Source organism: Mustelus asterias, chromosome 5 (assembly GCF_964213995.1).
Source record: "Mustelus asterias chromosome 5, sMusAst1.hap1.1, whole genome shotgun sequence".
NCBI classification, from domain to species: domain Eukaryota; kingdom Metazoa; phylum Chordata; class Chondrichthyes; order Carcharhiniformes; family Triakidae; genus Mustelus; species Mustelus asterias.
Window position 1 is genome coordinate 39228002 of NC_135805.1, and position 21003 is coordinate 39249004.

The following is a 21003-nucleotide window of genomic DNA, read 5'->3' on the forward strand; positions in this document are numbered from 1 at the left end:
AGTATGTGAAAGATGTCAGCTTGACTATGGTCTTCTTTTAAAAGCCTTCTGGAGATCACAGATACTTGGTTTAAATCCACCATGGTAGAAACACGGAGTCTTGCCCGCCCAGCCGCAGGCTGATTGGCTCTGTAAGCATCTCAGAAGCATGGTCCCAATACTAATAAAAGCCTGAGCAAGTTCTCAGCCGTGTTGGCGGTCCCGACACAGGGGAGATTGGCAGGTCAGCACTGAATAGCAGCGGAGACTCACACCCCCACTGCTTGCGGATAGCATTGTTTGCTAAGCGTCTGAAAGAATTATCGTGGTGTGCAATGGACTGTCACGGAATTAGCTTCACTCTGATTGATGGGACAGCCCAGCGTGAAATGCGTCTCATGCAGTTCAGTCTTTGAAAATTGTGAAAAACTGCTGAAGAAAAGAGAGCTCGTTTGACAAATTGCTAAAGTTAAAGTTTCAATTTTTTTTCTTTTCTCTTTCTCAATCCTGTCAGTGATTGCAACATGAAATTTAAACCAAAGTGACTTTCTCCAGGGGAGCATTTGTCTCGCACTTTAATAAATTATTTAGTTAATTCGTCATCTGATAAGGAGATTTTATGCCCCTGAGTGTTAAGTATGAATTAGCATTGTAGAGGTCTATACTGCGGAAATGGTCTAGGCACAGCAGTGGCCTTCTGGCACCTCGCCTAGGTAGCCATTATTAATCAGTCAGGCTGGAGAAGGGGCACTGGAAGGTTATTCCACAGACACAAGCCCTCACATTCAACCTTAACTCTGTCAGCATATGTCAGCCATGTATGCCCATTCACAGGGTCACTACAGTGCACTCGGGGCAGTAAGCTTATTCTTCCCTTCCCATGCCCAGGAATGTTAGGGGGGGCACTCATAAGAATACCAAATACAAGACCAATAATAAGAGGAAGAGGAATGGTTGTCTGAAATTTAGTGCAGACAATTATCAACATAAAGCTAGATTATAGAGTTCAATTGGCCTCATCTTTCTTGGCCTTAGTCTGTTCTAGTTGATAATATGAGTTGGTTCATGATGCGGTGTGACTCCAACAGCATGGGTTCACTTCCCGTAGTGGCTGAGGTTATTCATGACCTTGATTAATCTCAACCTTGCCCTCTCACCTGAGATGTGGTCCTCAGATAAATCACCACCAGTTAGCTCTAGCCTATGGTCATCTGGGACTATGGCAACTTTGCGTTTATAATATTGTTGCACTAAAGGGGGCATCAGCATCTTATACAAATCAGCATCTTATACAATAGCTAGGGAAAGTGAACCAATAGTGAAGGTCCCCACTCCCACATGGAGTAGTTGAGGAATTTTTTAAAATATATTTTTCCCTGGGATGTGACATCATTTGCAAGGTCAACATTTGTTGCTCATCCCAATATCATGAAGGCATTTGAGGGGTAATTAGATAAATACAATAGGGAGGAGGGAATAGAAGGATATATCGATAGGTTGTGTTGGAGCATGGTGGGAGAATGCTTGTGTGGGCATAAATATCAACATTGACCTATTGGGCTGGATGGCTTGTCCCTGGTGCAAATTACATGGAATATTTGTCCTCCACACCAACAATAGCCCAACTCCCATGAGTTTAATTTGTTTCATATTCACTTTATTCCTCTTTCCTTCAGTCACACACCCATTCTTAATAGTTAATAGAGGGCTGCATGTAACAAGTTCCCGCTGAGTGGTTTTTGGCGGTGCGGTAGGGGAGGATGGAAGGGGATCTACAATTGGTCAAGTGGCCAGCCCACCACTTTCCCAGCATTCCTGAGCCGGTCCTCATAATAAGCGAGGTATGCTGGTGCCAAAATTGGCATCCTGCCTGCCCTATTTAAATGAATAGTTAAAAGGTCAATTAGGCATGTTGACAATCTGATTGACCTGAATAATACACTGCCTGCACCAAAATGTGGGTTTGAGTGGGTAGTCTGGTGGGAGTGGCCAGGTTGGTTTTTTTAAGGGCTACATTAAAAAAAGGCAGGAAGAAAGGGGTGTTACCTCATTCAGGAGATGCACTGCACTAATCAGGGGTGCCACCCCCAAGATGTCACTCCCCCTCCCTTCCTTCTCCACTACCTGTCCTCAGAAATTCAACACCCCACACCCCCATGCCCCTGCATCCACCCTGCAACCCTCCCACCAGGTTCTAGGATTGCTCCCTGTCCGAAAACCCCTGGATTTAGCTATTCTGGGTAACCTTGATTTCTTCGGGCTTCTTCCTGCAGTCCCAGCAGCACCTGGTGCTGCTGTCAGGACTGATAGAGATCAGCTCCCAAGGTCAAGACTTCCTCCCACTGAGGGGCAGAGGTTTCACTGGTAAGCAATTTAGCCTGCCCCCACAACGTGCAGTGGCTGCGGGTTGGGCTTCTTCAGTGCATGTAGCCTTCCAGCTGACTTTCCTTTCAGGGGAAGCAATGCTTCCCTTCACCATCCCTGCTCCCCATAAAATGTCTCTGATGTTTGCTTCAATCACTACCTCCGTTATTGCATTTCGTATGTGTAAAAATGTTTATCTTGCTCACTCCTAAATCTCTTACATTTAATTTCATTTGTCATTCTGTTCCAGACACACTCAAACACAGAAAACAATCTCTTTCTATGTCTTCTGTCACATGCCTTCATAATTTTAAACACCTCCATCAAATCACCCCTTGATTTCCTCTATGCCGATGAAAACCACTCAACATTTGAAAAAAGTTCCTGATGTTTGTTTTTTGTCCTTCCTTACATCAGTTGACATCTTAATGAATCTGCACTCTGCCTTTCCCATTGTCTCAACATCTTCCCTATGTTAGTGTGGGAGTGGGGTCCAAAACTGCAGACACTATTCCAACTGCTGTCTTTCTAAGATTTTGTGCAGAGTCACCATTACATCTCGACTTTTAATTTCTATACACTTGCCATGAAACCCAGTTTTCCATTCCTTTTCTTTTTCATCTTATCCACAAGAGGTGCTGCTTTCAACATCTTGCAAACCTAAACCTCCTTTGTTCTTTCACATCACCAAACTTTATTATCACTTCTATCTTGTTTTACCAAAACACACCATTTCACATTTACTGGCATTAAATTCCTTTCGCCACTTTTTTAACGTTCCTTCCACAATCTCATCAATATTCCAGTGCTGCCTTCTGTGGTCCACAGAATTGTTACTCAGTTTGAGGTTGAATTGGCCCAGAGAAGCTTGAGACAGTGGCCGGGGATGAGAATGGAGTCAATGACAAGGGTACTGCTGCATGAATCGAATGACAGGTTGCAACATTCTTCAGTTGGGATATTTCTGGTTTAGGATGCAGCCTATAGCTTTTCATACAATTTGACTTCAAATCAGCAGTTAATAAATGCACTGGTCATTTGAACTCAACCATGAAAGTCCCAGGTTACAATACTCTGGGTAAGAAGGTGACGCGGCTGGGGGCACGGGGTGGGGGAAATATTCAAGTGCTGTTTTTTCTATCTACTAGTCACCTGTCATTTCAAGAAGGTTTGGACACCAGGTGAGGGCAGATAATGCTCTCTGTAATGTCTTCATTGGGCAATAAGGTTGCCTAGTCTGGGTTGGCACTAAATCATGTAGTGCACTTCACAACGTAGGTATATGAAATAAGAATTTGGACCAAAGGAATGCAAATCAAGAACATCCCAAAAAAACTGTAACAGTTAACATGCTTGCCATGGTGCCATTCAAGTTTTCTGCTCAAGTTTAATTTTTGGATAATCTCAAAGATGATGTTACTGTCCAAAATGTTCGTTCTCACACTGTCAGATCCTACACTCCTATTTCGTACCCCATGTACTGTACAGCTGGCTCAGAATTTGGAGGTCAAGAAGTAAGTGTACATATCTGATTCTGGCAATTGAAATGCTGGAATTAGTGGAGTACTTGTTTCCAATAACATCAAGTCTGCATATGGTTCAGTTTTTTTGTCCTTAAAACAATGAACAACTGCTTTCTTCCTCTCATGTAGAGAAGGATGAATATTTTAACTTCAGCAGTGAGAAATAATTAACTGAGAATCTTATTTTCTATGCGATGAAATATGTCTACCTTGTAGCAAAATCTTGCCCTCCCCCTTTCACCCTACAGAAAATCACAGAACCAACTATTTCTTCCATCGGGAAAATGATACAAAAGTCTGAGGTCATGTACCAACCGACACGAGAACAGCTTCTTCCCTGCTGCCATCAAACTTTTCAATGGACCTACCTTGCATTAAGTTGATCTTAGACCAAAGGAATGCAAATCAAGAACATCCCAAATATACTGTAGCAGTTAACATGCTCGCCATGGTACCATTCAAGTTTTCTGCTCAAGTTTAATTTTTGGACCGAGCTATAACTGTAACACTAGCTAAAGCCATAACACCCTAGCTATAACTGTAAACACTACATTCTGCACTCTCTCAAATCCTTCTCCATGAACGGTATGCTTTATCTGTATAGCGCGCAAGAAACAATACTTTTCACTGTATGTTAATACATGTGACAATAATAAATCAAATCAAATCAAAATATAGCTCGAATCAGACAAGACAAGTGGTTCCTCTTGACAGATAATTTCATCCAGCCTCATGTCTGAGAGACACCTTTATGAAATTAAATATACACGACGTACTGGGAAATACTTTGAATGCAACTTTAAAAAAATACACCCGTCCACTGACACTAAAGATGGGTGCATCGGGCAAGCCTGAAATAAACTTAAATGTCGTTCCATCGAATGCTGTGGTCGTATTGCAGATTCAGTATCAATCCCCTTCTGCCTAACGGACAATATAGTGTTGCCTGTGAAGGCAAACATCATAACCGGTATAATCATCTCCAGGAAAGCATTTTACTTCATTTAGATGCAAAATCCAATTTTTAAAGCCCGAAAGAAACTTGTTCAAACCATTACACCAGTTCAAAATGTAAAGGTGCGGGTGATAGACTTTCTGCTATTTCCCTTTCTCTTCTTATCTGTACTTATTTTGCTAAACTTCAAGAACAACGGAACAAATACTCAGCACATCGGAACTGACTGTAAGCCCGTAAAAAGATCTCAAAGAACACTCGTGATACCCAAGTCCCTCGCATGTGCATTTTAGCGCATATTGTGACAGGCCTTTGTGCTTTTGTCAGTCTATAGTATAAATCACAACTCCTTACTCACATTAATCTTAAAAATGCAGAGAGTACTGCACTGGCCGGCGCAGTATATAACTGCAGCAATTGCATCATGTTCAAGAACATGCATTTGAAGCAAGGTGAAAAGCATTTGTCGGTAATAGTGGGGGATGGGTGCGTAGTTATCCTAATTTACGGCGCTGCATGATAAACTACCATCTCTCTCCAACTATGCCTGTTCCACACAAAAAACCCTGCTATGACTAATTAATAGCCTTTCTTAAGATGTTTTCTATGAAACCACATTTTCTATTCTTCAGACCATGTGTGCAGTGGAACGGTATAATGTGTAAAATTCAATTAACTGCCTTCATTTTTCTTCTGGACAGCATTCATCGTTTACACGGTGTCAGCAGCACAGTAGGGGCACTAAAAAAAGAGATGCTGGTTTAACATACTTATCTACACCAGAAACCCAGTCAAAATGTCTTTCTGAAAATCAGTTACTTTCCCTCCCCGGTATTAGCAAGAGTTTACCTCAGACGGAGATGACAAGACAGCACAGAGGTGTTGAAACAAAGGGGGACAAAATCAACAAAAAGAAATCAGTGACTTTTGACAACATTTGCAAAAACATAGTGGCATTGCCAAAACTCACTGAAGGCATCATGTTACCTGGCTATGACAAACAGCACACAACTGACACCCAAGTAAGCCAGCAGAATATACATCCAGATATCAGGGGAGAGAGGATTCAGGAAGGAGAAAACGCCAGGGTTTGTACCGTTGGGCTTTCGGTACAAAATACTTATTCCCAGAGTCATGAACGGCTTTGAGAAGTCAATGACCTTCTCTCGGACGTAGGTGATAGTCAGGGGTGCAACTGCAAGATCAGCTTTCTGTGAATAGAAATAGAGAAAGAGAGAAGATGCAGTTAATATGTCAATAGAGGCAAACCAATGTAACAACATAATATTGGTTGCGAGAAAATGAACTGAAAAATTTTCAAATCCAACAGAGTGGTAGCCATCATTAATTAATTTGAGGCATTTGGATTGGGCACCAATGAATATTGTTGCCAATACCAAACATTGAGAAAGTCTAAGCCATTCCTCCCACAAAACCTCTACAGTGTGTTTCATTAAATATGCAATGGATTTCATGTGCTATGCATGCAAGGAATGAGAGGATACTTCCCTTTTATAGTATAGGTACTATTAGCAAAGTGTTATGGGAAACAGTTACAAGCGGTGAGTGTGACCATTACAGTTTTGGATTTTCTCAGATCCAATGCCGCCAGTTACTTTCTTAAGAAGACCTCGGGGACTCATCAACCTGGAGTGAATCTTTATCTGCCTTTTACCGAGATAAATAATGGCATGACACACAGATCATTGCATTGAACCCTTACTCTGTAAACCAGTTACTGGGATGTTTCATGAGCTGTTATATGAATTCGCCTCTCTTTACAGACAGTCGAATGGATAAGCATTCCATTGGCCAGCAGCACTGAGAGGCTGGACTTCCTCCACAGTGAGGGGTAGCAGTCGCAACCCATTCAGCTCGCTCACACTGCGTTATGGCCGCAAGGTGGGCTGACATGGAAGAAGTCAATGTGGAGTGTGTCAATATGGAGCAAGTCGATGTGGGGATAGTCAGCTCCAAGCTGACTTTGCTTCTAGACGAGGGGTTGCCAGCAGCCCATTCCCCTCCTACTATGCTGTCCTTGCTTTCTCTCTACCTATAGCCATGACTATACATTTCCTCATTGTAATCTGAGATGAGCCTGATTTTGCTTGTCAGAGTTTGCATAGAACTTTCAATCGTTTGGCTGATGACTGAGTTAGCAACACACTGGCCAGGATTTTTAGGACAGCAGGGTTTCCCGTCCCTCCAGCCAAAGAGTTAACATGGAACACATCCCTTCTGACACAGTATGGCCACAATCTGACTGGTCAGCAACTCTCTAATCCCCGTGGTATCAGAAGCTGCAGTGGACAGGACTGGGACTACATGCAGCCCCTGGAATCGAAAGGTTTGGGGATGTCAGAGCAGGAAGTGTAGGGGATGTTGAGGTGGGAGTGGAGAGTGGGAGATTCGAGTGTTGGAGGAAAGGCCCAACGTGGAGGGAAGTCCCATGGTTACCAGATTTCTTAAGGGGAGTGACAAAGGGGAGGCGATGCCCGAGTAGTATTATCACTAGACTATGAATCCAGAAGCTCAGCGAATGGTCTGGGGACCTGGGTTTGAATCCCACCATGTCAGATGGTGAAATTTGAATTCCATAAAAAATATCTGGAATTAAGAATCTACTGATGACCATGAAACCATTGTCGATTGTCAGAAAAACCCATCTGGTTCACTAAGGTCCTTCAGGGAAGGAAATCTGCCGTCCTTACCTGGTCTGACCTACATGTGACTCCAGAGCCACAGCAATGTGGTTGACTCTCAACTGCCCTCGGGCAACTAGGGATGGGCAATAAATGCTGGCCAGCAAGTGATGCGCATGTCCCATGAATGAATAAAATAAAACTAAAGTTAAAGGAGGGCTTCTGATGAGGGCGCTGACCCCGTTCCCACCTGAAGCCTAAACCCAGTTATTGTTGGGCTTCCCCCATGCCCAATAACTTCTTCCACTAGTCTACAAATTGAGGCTAAACAAGAAGCGGTGTTTTAGTGTTTGAAAATTAGCCACTTAAGGACTTTAGTTGGGATAAGGGCTGATGGCCCATTTCAGGCCTCACCTGTCCTAGTGTATGATTGTTGAGAAGTCGGGGTGGTCAGGAACCCAGAGGGAAGTCTATCTGTGATATCGCATGCTCACCCTACCCTTCCCCCAGCCAGAACCTGCCAGCAGGGAAGTGTAAAATTCAGGCTTAAGTCTACTTTCACACCCAGCCCCTTCCCTTTTCTCTCTTTCTTAACTGTTACTTTGTCTGAGATGATCCCTGAGTTATCAATCATAGAGACCATACTTTCCTGGAGCCAGTTGTCAAAGGCACTACTCTTGATTTGAGATATTAAAACAGAAAATGCTGGAAGTGCTCCACAAGCTGGCAACATCTGTAGAGAGGAACGAGTTGAACTTTCAGGTCGATGACTTTTCATTGGGGGTTTCGGCTGCTGGTGAACAGCCAGCAGGAGCCCTGCGTTCTCATACCAATTGCCTGAATGGCACTTAATTTGGTGGGTCAGAGAGGGCAGTGGCAGGCCTTCACCAGGTATCAGGACTGCAGGGCCAGAAGTCCCACCTGCCTGGAGCTGCAATCATTCAGAGGTCAGCAACTCGCAGCGCCACAGAGGAGGTGGTGGCTGTTGTCAGTACTACACCTAGGCCGAAGATCGAGGAGGGACCCTGGCACTGGTGAGTGATGATGTGAGGTGAGACACAGGATGGGGATTGCAGGAGAGGTGGGGTTGACGTGGTTTGGCAGGAAGGGCAGTGGGTGACTTTCAGTAGGCCAGCCCTTCCAGGGCAGCACGATGGCACACTGAAATGAAGTTACTGTGAAAATCCCCTCGTCACCACACTATGGCGCCTGTTCGGATACATTGAGAGAGAATTTAGCACGGCCAATGCAGCTAATCAGCATGCCTTTCAGACTGTGGGAGGAAACTGGAGCACCCGGAGGAAACCACGCAGACACGGGGAGAACACGGAGACTCCGCACAGACAGTGACCCAAGCCGGGAATCGAACCCAGGTCCCTGGTGCTGTGAGGCAGCAATGCTAACCACTGTGCCATGTGCTGATTAGCTTACAGTTCAAATCTCTGTTAGATCTTCCACAATCTAGCGCAGTCAGGCGTTGTAACAGGGCATGCTCTTTTCATTCTTTTGCTTCCCATTAGAAAATATTTCCAGAAGTATTTAACAGTGACGCAATTTTTTATTAACTTAGCAACGCTAAGCACTTTAAAGAAGAGTCCAGTCCTCTGAGTAACCTGACTCGAAACCACTGAAAAAGACTTTAAAGAAAATACTGAACCATTTAAGTTTCCTTGATGCATCCTGGTCCATTCCTTAATACATAATTAACAGATTTATTTTGGCATAAAGAACTTTCAAAAGATGCCTATCAGCAACTGTGTGCCTATGAACATTAGCATAATTTGAAGGGCCTCCATCAAACTAATGCTGATAATAATCATGGTATTTTGTCCCTCATCTTGAGCAGCTGTCTTTATGGCCTTGGAACTCCTCAAACCAGAATAACAGTCCTCAATGTAATTCAACGTTGAGTTTAAAGAAGTATCATTGATTGCACTTCGCTCCTCAATTTGCTACAACTGGAACAGGCGCCATCAAGAAACATTAAAATCAATCCGCAAGTAAACAAAACCTTGAAATTCTCTCAAATCATGCCGGATCAACAGTGAGCAGGAACGTCTAATGTCCATACAGTGTTGCACCATTCAAAGAGGGAAGATAAATCCTTTTAATGAATGCTGTAATGAACACAGCAGCCGTTTTAAGACCAGATAAATGTCGAGCGGATTAATGTTTTAAAGTCCCTGTGATCAGGTGTCGAAATCGGTTTGACAATCAGGAAATCCGAATCCTTCTCAGCATGGAATCAGTCTTATCGAAAATCCTATTTCAGACATTAACCATAAAATAAGTCGCGCTGAAGCGAAATGTTCTGCACTGGCAAAACGGCCACTTCTCATAACATGGTACTTAAGGTACTTCTCCTTGGTGCTCATCGTAGTATTCCACTCTGCCCACCGTTCACAAGATCATAAGAAATAGGAGCAGGAATAGGCCATTCAACTCCTCGAGCCTGCTCCACTGTTCGACGTAGGCAGGGCAGAAAATTTGGCGGACCATTTAAAGGTCCGTTGACCTCATAGAATCCCTGCAGTTCAGAAGCAGGCTATTCGGCCCATCGAGCCTGCACCGACAATTCCACCCAGGCCCTATCTAAGGGGCAATTTAGCATGGCCAATCCACATACATCTTTGGAGTGTGGGAGGAAACCGGAGCACCCGGAAGAAACCCACGCAGACACAGGGAGAATGTGCAAATTCTAAACAGGCAGTCACCCAAGGCTGGAATTCAACCTGGGTCCCTGGCACTGTAAGGCAGCAGTTTTAACCACTCTGCCTCTGTGCTATCCGTCTTGGGCAGGAATTTCTGGTCTCGGGGTGAGCGTGACCGGAAAATTCCACCCATTAACTTTTCTTTTCCCACAGGTGCTGTCTGGCTAGCCGAGCACTTCCACTCATCTTCTGTTTTTATTCCAGATCTGCGGCATCTGAAGTATTTTGCCTTTTCATTCCTGTTGAATGCAGGCACCCGTGTATTATTCCCTCACCCACCACTCACTTTGTGACCCCGAGTAAATATCAGCAGCTTAGAATAGCACAATAGAAGTGGTAGATGCAATAGACAGTGCAATGACAACACAGAATCCTCCCCAACTTGAAAATATGCTAAAGTACCTTGCAGGTCAGTTACCATGGGAACACTGTCTCTTTAGGTTACAATAAAAAATCTGACATTTCAAGCATGAAATTAGAAGTATGTAAAAAGAAAATATCTGACGTGGCCTCCTGCAATCAAGTGATTCTTCTTTACATTTCCCTGTATCTCATTATAACGTCACGATACAAACAGTTCTGAGATGATATGTATTGTTTATGACACCCACTCTGACAGAAAATATATAGCATATCCTTTGTGGCACCTACCCTTCCCTAGACCAATATCATGAAGATCATCTCGGATACCATTCCTAAAATACAACAGCAACCACCCTATCAAGTATTTAACTGGTTGCAAAGCATTCTGAGACATCCTAGAGATGCAGAATCATGGAATCCCACAGTGCAGAAGGAGGTAATTCGGCCCATCGAGTCTGCACCGACTGCAATCCCGCCCAGGCCCCATCCCTGTAACCCCATGCATTTATGCTAGCTAGTCCTCCTGAGACTAAGGGGCAATTTAGCATGGCCAATCCATCTAACCCGCATGCACATCTTTGGACTGTGAGAGGAAACCGGAACACCTGGAAGAAACCCACGCAGACACGGGGAGAATGTGCAAACTCCACACAGACAGTGACCCAAGCCAGGAATCGCACCCGGGACCCTGGCACTGTGAGGCAGCAGTGCTAACCACTGTGCCACTGTGCCGCCTCTGTGAAAGGCACAACAGAATTACAAGTCTTCCTTATTTACTGCATTAAAAATAATTCCAAGCGTGAGCTACTTACATGATCCATCAGTTCCCTGACCATTCCATTCCACTGTCCTTTTTCATCCTGAACTCCGTATCTCCCATCGTCCACGAGCCTGACCTCATAGGTAAACCCGAGGATATTGGACAACTCTTTGAGGAGGTCAATGCAGAATCCCTCGAATCGACTATTTCCATAGAGCGGTTTATCTGACTTTTTGAACATCACGTAAGGCTCTTCCTGCGAAAGGTGATAACAGCAGGGAATCAATGCAAGGGCTTCACATGTCACGAGTGACAAATACATCCAAAAGATAACATCCATCAAAACCGCCCTCTGCTAATCAGTACAAACCCCAAGTCAGAGCAGATGCATTTGAAAGGCTTCTATTTGTATTCCCTGAAGTCTAGCATTCCCTGCAGTGGGAGCTACTGGAACTGAACTATGAGCTGTGGAAAAGGTTTTAATTTGAGATCAGAGCCATTGAATAAAATGCATTTATATTTTGTTTTTGTAAATCCTCGCATTTAAAATTAGTAAGCGACAGAAATTACTAAAAAAAAAATAAGTGTTTGACGGGTAGACATTAGAAATAAAAATCATGGTGAATTACCTCCTAGGTAGGATTACCAGCTGACAGCGTATTTAGTTCAGCTTTTTACTGATCGGGAACATAATTTCTGTGCCTCGCACACCAAACTGAACAGCAAATCAACAAAAAACGTCAATAGATAAAACATGAAGACAATTAGGAACATAAATAGCTCAGAAGTCCTCCTTCCTTGCAGAAAGCATTAATTTTAATGTGAACATGGTACAAACTTTACTGCGTTTGGCTTCTTCCATCACTGTTCCATTTCTGCTTCAGTGGCAATTTAGGTCATTTCAAAAAACATGTAAAATATATATGGTTCCTCACAAACTCCTCATGAACACCGATAAATAAACAGTCTGATTAAGCTGAAAGATCGGGGGGGGCGGGGTGGACAAAAAAAGTTTAGGATCCATCGTCACCCTACTTTCACTCACACGCCATGAGGGAGCGCATGGCCCGCTACTTGGTGCCCTGTGTTTGCAAGATCAGAATCTCAGCATGCAAAAAAAAATGCAAGGACGAACTTATATTCTGCAGAAGTGTCCAAATAAACTAATGTTTTTGTTTTTACTACTAGTCAATGAAGATGGATCTACTTTGAACCTATTCATTGAATCCCTACAGAGGAGAAGGAGGCTATTCAGTCCATTGAGCCTGCACTGACAACAATCCCACCCAGGTCTTACCCCCGTAACCCCACGTATTTACCCTGCTAGTCTCCCTGACACTACGGGGCAATTTAGCATGGCCAATCAACCTAACCCGCATATCGTTGGACTGTGGAAGGAAACCAGAGCACCCGGAGGAAACTCACACAGCCACTGGGAGAACGTGCAAACTCCACACAGACGGTCGCTTGAGGTCAGAATTGAACCTGGGTCCCTGGCACTGTGAGGCAGCAGTGCCACCCACTGTGCCACTGTTAATACAGTTGTATGAGTTCCTGTTTTAGTTAAACTGAAGTTACCAACGGGGTATTTTGTACACATTAAAGTCAACATGAAGTAGCTAGCCTTCCTTTTCTTAAAAATGGAAAATCACAACTCTAGAAAAGGAGCTTTCTATTTCTGTCGTACAGTCGCAGTGGCAAGTACTCACAGTTCTGATGAAGCAGGACTAGACTTTGAAGAAATTTCACTTCACTTTGTTCCAACAATATCTATGAGCCCCAACTACAGAAGAGTGTCCTTTACAATGTCACATTTTCACCATTTTCTGCAACAACTTTCACGTAATCACTCTGAGTGAGGTTTCCATTAATGCCAAATTAGGGACAATTTTGTGCTTTTTCTAGAAATTAGATTGAGACTGCTTAAACTCATGGCACATAATTACCCCTCCAGCCAGCAGACCTTCAATCTAGCAGCCCGCATTGGTTTTCAGATCCAATTTTTAACCCACTGCACCACTTTGCTACTTCATGCATTTAGTCTCATGAGTGCACGTGAGAGGAAAGGAAACTGCCAGCTATCCTGAAATTCCCAAGATTAATGCGATAGTTCACCAATATGCTATATCGCCCATCAATTTGGTCATCAAGGTTCCTTAGGCAGCATGACCCATGACCACTACCATCTGGGAGGACAAGAGCAGCAGATACCTGGGAACACCACCACCTGGAGGTTCCCCTCCAAGTCACTCACCATCCTGACTTAGAAATATATTGCTGTTCCTTCACTGTCACTGGGTCAAAATCCTGGAATTCCCTCCCTAACAGCAATGTGAGTGTACCTACATCTCAGGGACTGTAGCAGTTCAGGAAGGCAATGCGTAACCACCTTATCAAGAGCAACAAGGGATGGGCAATAAATGCTGGCCTAGCCAGTGGCTCCCACACCTCGTAAAAGAAAGGAGTTTGGAATTGACATCAACTCTCAACACCAGCATCACATAAGCACAGTTTCAAAATGCTTTCATGGCATTGTGGAAAATTGAAAAATATAAACAGACAATCATTTTGCATGGTGGAAATTATTGGAAAGATAACTCCAATAAGATAGCAGTGTGTGCTGTAATTGGAATGTCAGGGACAGTGAAAGAGCCAAGCCTAATCAAGAAACGTCCATACAGCAAAGCTGTGAAGGAGAGAAATGAATAAATATGCATTTAGAGTATTATACTTCAGAATTGAGAAAGTGGACACATATTCAAGCATAGCTATTTTCACCCAGAAGCTTTAAAGCATGTACATGGCCAGCACTTTCTGACAGCTTTGGTTTCACCAAGTGTTAAACAGACCTCAAGTGAACCACACATAATATAACACCAGGGCCTTTCAAGCTCTCTTCATACTTGATAAAGTTAAGAAAAAGCTCTAAAGTGATTTTCAAAGGAACTTTGAAAGGTTTTACGATGATATCATCATCTAATCAAAAGACATTCTTCTAACTTACCTCCACAATTGAAAAAACAGACTTTAAAAATATATTCTCCTATCAAAAGTTTCAAATCACTTCCACAGAAATAGAAATAATTGGAGGTAAACAGGAAAGATATTAAGGCAAATTACTGCGGATGCTGGAATCTGAAACTAAAAGAGAAAATGCTGGAAAATCTCAGCAGGTCTGGCAGCATCTGCAAGGAGAGAAAAGAGCTGACGTTTCGAGTCCAGACGACCCTTTGTCAAAAGATATGAAGGCATATTTTCAAGCATGATGACCAATCACCTGGCTTACTGTGTGAATAATAAAACCATTTCAACAATTAAATAATAGAGAATAATAAGGACACACCTAGCAAAAGTCCGTTGACCTTGGGTGGGATTTTCCGGTCTTGGGGCGGTGCAGTCGGAAAATCCCGCACGTGGTTTAGAAAGGGAGAACGGCTCCAGTTTCCTTTCAGAACATTAGAAATATTGTAGAGCAGTACTGGGAGAGCATTTCAATGTTTGGCTGGTTTTGAGGAGTTGGATATCGTAAAGTAGAAAGCTTTTCTATCCAACATTGCCAACAGCTGATTCACTCAGGAATTCAGGTTAAGCATTACTTGGAATACTGATGGGTTTTCTTAAATTGGTATTAGCTGTGATACTGTGTTTTTAAACTTTCATTCTTTTATAGTCATTAAAGCGGTGATATAGGAACATAGGAATTAGGAGCGAGATTAGGCAATTCGAGTAGGCAACTCCACCCTTCTATATGATCATGGCTGATCTCCATCGCATCCTGACTCTACTTCCCTGCCTTTTCCCAAAGCCCTTTATCCTGCTATTGATCAAATATCTATCTATCCTTTTCTTGAATCCATTGATTGATTCTGCATCCACTGCACTCTGGGGCAGTGAGCTCCATAGCTTCTCCTTATCTCTGTCTTGAACCTCCCCCCTCTTACTCTACAACTATGACCTCTTGTCCTAGACTGTTCTTCAAGGGAAAACATTTGGTTAACATTTAATTCAACAATCCCATTGAGTATTTTATATACCTCAATCAAATCCCCCCTCATTCTTCTGTACTCCAGCGAGTACAAGCCAAGTTACTCAACTGCTCCTCATACGACAGCCCCATCAAACCTGGAATCAATCGAGTGAACCTCTTCTGAATCACTTCCAGTGCCACCATATCCTTCCTCAAAGAAGGTGACTAAAACTGAACACAATACTCCAAGTGTGGTCTCACCAATGCCTTATGCAATTGTAACAACACATCACTACTTTTATACTCTGGGCCCTTTGCAATAAATGCCAAGAACAAAGAACAGTACAGCACAGGAAACAGGCCCTTCGGCCCTCCAAGCCTGTGCCGCTCATTGGTCCAACTAGACCATTCATTTGTATCCCTCCATTCCCAGACTGCTCATGTGACTATCCAGGTAAGTCTTAAACGATACCAGCGTGTCTGCCTCCACCACCCTACTTGGCAGCGGATTCCAGGCCCCCACCACTCTCTGTGTAAAGAACGTCCCTCTGATGTCTGAGTTATACCTCGCCCCTCTCACCTTGAGCCCGTGACCCCTCGTGATCGTCACCTCCAACCTGGGAAAAAGCTTCCCACTGTTCACCTTATCTATACCCTTCATAATCTTGTACACCTCTATTAGGTCTCCCCTCATTCTCCGTCTTTCCAGGGAGAACAAGCCCAGTTTACCCAATCTCTCCTCATAGCTAAGACCCTCCATAACAGGCAACATCCTGGTAAACCTTCTCTGTGCTCTCTCTAAAGCCTCCACGTCCTTCTGGTAGTGCAGTGACCAGAACTGGACGCAGTACTCCAAATGTGGCCTAACCAGTGTTCTATACAGCTGCAACATCAGACTCCCACCTTTATACTCTGTACCCCATCCTATAAAGGCAAGCATACCATATGCCTTCTTCACCACCTTCCATTTGCCTTCCTTATAACATTCCAAGATTCCATTTGCCTTCCTTATAACATTCTGCACCTGCATACCCACTTTCTGAGACTCATGCACAAGGACACCCAGATCCCTCTGCACAAACGCCTTTTGAATTTGTTTCCCATTTAAATAGTAATTTGCTCTTTTAATTTTCTGGTCAAATGGATAACCTCGCATTTATCCACATTGAACTCCATCCCAGATTGTGGCCCATTCCCCTAGCCTGTCAATATCCATTTGTAACCTTTTTATCCCCTCATCATAGCCTGCTTTCCCACCTATTTTCCTGTCTTCAGCAAATCGCTATGTCACACTCTGTCCCTGCTAGTAGATCATTGATATAGATCGCAAATAGTTGTGGTCCGTGAACTGAACCCTGCGGGACACAACTAGTTACAGATCACCAACTGGAGAATGACCCATTTATCCCAATCCTCTGCTTTCTATCAGCCAGCCAATTCTCAATCCAAGCCACTACTCTACCCCCAACCCATTGGGATCTAACCTTCTGGATCAATCTCTTGTGTGGCACCTTATCAAATGCATTCTGGAAGTCCAGATAAATCACATCCCCATCATCTATCTTGCTGGTTACATCTTCAAAGAACTTGAACAGGTTTGCCAAACAAGACTTGCCCTTCACAAAACTGTGCTGACATTTTAAAGTGTATTATGTGTTAAATAGTTCTATAATAAACTTGTAAATATATTGGGAAAGTATAAAGTCTCCGATGGCCTTCTGCATGCAGTACAAAATACTCTTGTATTTTCTGAAAGTGAGAAGATACAAGTTTTGAAAAGAGATCCCTGAACCCATATAATAATCATCTGAATGTGCAACAAACAGGAGCAGCTGTGTGGCCAAATTCCCCCCCAATTCGATTTTCAAGTTTGCTGACGACACCACTGTAGTGGGTCGGATCTCAAACAATGACGGGACAGAGTACAGGAATGAGATAGAGAATCTGGTGAACTGGTGCGGCAACAATAATCTCTCCCTCAATGTCAACAAAATGAAGGAGATTGTCATCGACTTCAGGAAGCGTAGAGGAGAACATGGCCTTGGCTACATCACAGGGGCGAAGTAGAGAGGATAGAGGACTTCATGTTTTTAGGTGTCCAGATCGCCAACAACCTGTCCTGGTCCCCCCATGCCGACACTGTAGTTAAGAAAGCCCACCAATGCCTCTATTTTCTCAGAAGAATAAGGAAATTTGACATGTCAGCTATGACTCTCACCAACTTTTACAGATGCACCATAGAAAGCATTCTTTCTAGTTGTATCACAGCTTGGTATGGCTCCTGCTCTGCCCAAGGCCGCAAGAAACTACAAAAGGTCATGAATGTAGCCCAATCCATCACGCAAACCAGCCTCCCATCAATTGACTCTGTTTACACTTCCCGCTGCCTCGGCAAAGCAGCCAGCATAATTAAGGACCCCATGCATCTCGGACATTCTCCCTTCCACCTTCTTCCTTCGGGAAAAAGATACAAAAGTCTGAGGTCACGTACCAACTCGAACAGCTTCTTCGTGCTGCTGTCAGATTTTTGAATGGACTCACTTTGCATTAAGTTGATCTTTCTCTTCACCCTAGCTATGACTGTAACACTACATTCTGTACTCTCTCGTTTCCTTCTCTGTGAATGGTATGTTTTGTCTGTATAGTGCGCAAGAAACAATGCTTTTCACTGTATGCTTATACATGTGACAATAATAAATCAAATCAAATCAAAATCAAAGTGCTCCCTGAACAACCCACTGTCACATCTCCAGGGAAACTGCTGGAAGGAGACCAGCCCGCACTTTCTGGATGTGGACATTGACTGGATGTTGGACACCATCGAGAAGAGGAGAGCCACCCCATTCCCCAGGCAGGAGACTGACTACCTGCTAATGTAATGACAGAAGTCTGGGAGAAGGTGGCTGAGGTTGTCAGCAACAGCAGTTTGACCTGGAAGACAGCCGTTCCATGCAGGAAGAAAATTAACGACCTCCTTAGAGCTGAAAGAGTGAGTACCCACTTGTTCTCCCTTGGTATCATTCCTGACCCTAGCCACAACCATGTTACAATAAGCACTTCCAGCCTTCGACCAGCTGGCCTACCAGCACCTCTGCCCTAAAGAGCTGTGAATGCTCAGTCAACGAGTATACTCAAGACAGAGATTGATACATTTTTGTGCAGTAAAAGAATCAAGAAGTAATATAGAAATTGGGTGGGGAAAAGCAGTTGAAGTGCAGCTATGATTTTATTGAAGGGCAGGCTATGGTTGAGGAGTCGTACGGCCTATTCCTGCACTTGTTTTTCTGGACGTATATTCCTTATGCTCTTAACACCACTTTGTGGATTCACTGTGACAAAATGCATTTTTTTGCAAAATTAATTACAATTTGAAATGTATGGACCCCTTTTAATCATAAACAGATAAGAGTATTCAGAGGCAGAAAACAGTTAAACTGGACTGTGACCTTGAAGTTAAAATCCTGTGTTGTGCTTTGAAAGATTTTTTTCTTTCCTTTCACTAATTAAAAATATCACAAAGGGCCCAAGAAAATTTACTTTTTAATTCTGTCTCCTCTTTCTGGTCTGTTATCATCTGAAATAAAATATTTATTAATATACAAATGAAGAACATTTCATAATGAATTTACCAGTGATTAGGCAAGACAAATCACCAGAATGACATAAATCCCCACCTAATTTCTAATCGCAGCTTAGCGGCTTCCAAAATTAATAATCACTAGTTTTACTCCCCTTAGCATATTCCCAGAGGAGAAGAGTATGTTCAGGTTTTTTTTTCCTCTGTTAGTTTTAAAGCCCACAATAAATACTAAACAAATATTCACACGCTATTGATTAAAAAAAAAGCACTCTGACTTTACTATCAAATAACCAAGTCTAAGAATGACTGTAGGTTTAGTTAAATGGCCCAAGTCCACTAATTTAATTACTTTTCCCATCCGACACTCTAAACCTGAGTGATTGATGAAAAAACAAATCCCGATTGAGCAATCTGTAAAACCAATCTTTTTTTAATTCTGCAGAGCTCAAAGCTTTTCCTATTACCCTTTTTTTTAGTTCATTTATGGGATGTGGGCATCGTTGGTTAGGCCAGCATTCATTGCCCATTCCTAACTGCCCTTGAGAAGGTGGTGGTGGTGAGTTGCCTTCTTAAACCACTGCAGTTTATGTGATGGGGGTACATCCATGGTGCCATTGGGGAGATAAGTTCCAAGATTTTGACCCAGTGCCAATGAAGGAATGGGAATATATTTCCAAGTCAGGGCGGTGAGTGAGTTGGAGGGGAACCTCCAGTTGGTGATGTTCCCATGTGTCTGCTGATTTTTTTTCATTCATTCGTGGGATCTGGGCATTGCTGGCTTGCTAACATTTATTGCCCATCCCTAGTTGCCCTTGAGAAGAGGGCAGTTGAGAGTCAACCACATTGCTGTGGATCTGGAGTCACATGTAGGCCAGGCCAAGTAAGGACGGCAGATTTCCTTCCCGAAAGGATATTAGTGAACTCGATGGATTTTCAAACAATCAACAATCATGGTCATCAGTAGATTCTTAATTCCAGATATTTTTTATTAAATTTACATTTTACCATCTGCCATGGCGGGATTCAAACCCGGGTCCCCAGAACATTAGCTGAGTTTCTGGATTAATAGTCTAGCAATAATACCATCGCCTTCCCGAGATGGCAGTGGTCGTAGGTTTGGAAGGTGCTGTCTAAGGAGCTTTGGTGAGTTCCTGTACTATATCTTGTGGATGGTAAACACTGCTGCCTTTATGCATAGGTGGTGGAGGGAGTGAATGTTTGTGGATTGCGGTGCCAATCAAGTAGCTTCTTTGTCCTGGATGATGTTGAGTTCTTTGAGTGTTGTTTGAGCTGCAGTCATCCAGGCAAGTGGAGAGTATTCCCTCATACTCTGACTCGTGCCTTTTGTCAGGTTTTGGTGAGATAGTAGATGATGGTTGCTACAGGATCCCTCACCTCTTATCTGCTCTTGTAACCACAGTACTTACATGGCTAGTATATAAATTTTACAAAATACATGCATCTCCTCTGATCATTTTTAGATGCTTTGCATGGTTACCTCTCTGATTATGCAGTGTCTTTAAATAAAATTGCTTCTTTCTGAAATGGCATGTCAGTGAATAACAGCTTACAATGAACGGGAAGATTTCAAACCTATCGCTTTTCCTGCTTTTGGCTTCAGGATGGTCTTTTTAGTTTACTTAAATTGATTGTCTTCATCAATCACCCTCTAACCAATGTCATCTAGTCAAACGATGCAGTTAAATGAAGGCACTGAAGACAGAGTACAAGGATTAGATTTTAAAAATGCCATTCCGAAGTGTGCAATATAACAAAAGAAAATTGATGAACTATTTGTTTCCGGCACTCCACACAAAACAGCAACATGTATTGTCCAAATTTACAAAGACTGCAGTATTTTGCAAAGGAACTCTGTGACTAAGATGAAGCACAAAAGATAGAGGACTGGGATTTTACAGCCCCCTCACCCTGCCGCACCGGGTGCATTTTCTGAGTGGGATGTTCCAGCCGCGCTCACCCCGAAACCGGAAAATCCCGCCTGAATTCAACAGACCTTTGCAAGGTCTGCTGCCCACCTGCTACAATTCCCATAGGGAAAAAAAACCCCCGTTTGTGTGTGTGCGTGCATGAGCGGGGCGGGGGTTGTTGCCCCGTCCAACACCTTCCCAAACAGCCCTAAGTTGTCGCCTCTAATACTA

General features: G+C 43.3%; 1 protein-coding gene across 1 annotated transcript in view; it reads right to left on the reverse strand.

Annotated features, from left to right (window-relative positions):
- LOC144494077 (glutamate receptor ionotropic, kainate 2) overlaps positions 1 to 21003 on the reverse strand; it is a 481311-nt gene that overhangs the window by 111601 nt on the left and 348707 nt on the right. Inside the window, exons 10-11 of the mRNA XM_078213654.1 lie at positions 11350 to 11553; positions 5809 to 6032 (exon numbers count right to left, since the gene is read on the reverse strand). Coding sequence (XP_078069780.1) covers positions 5809 to 6032; positions 11350 to 11553 — 428 coding nt within the window. The remainder of the gene's footprint in view (positions 1 to 5808; positions 6033 to 11349; positions 11554 to 21003) is intronic.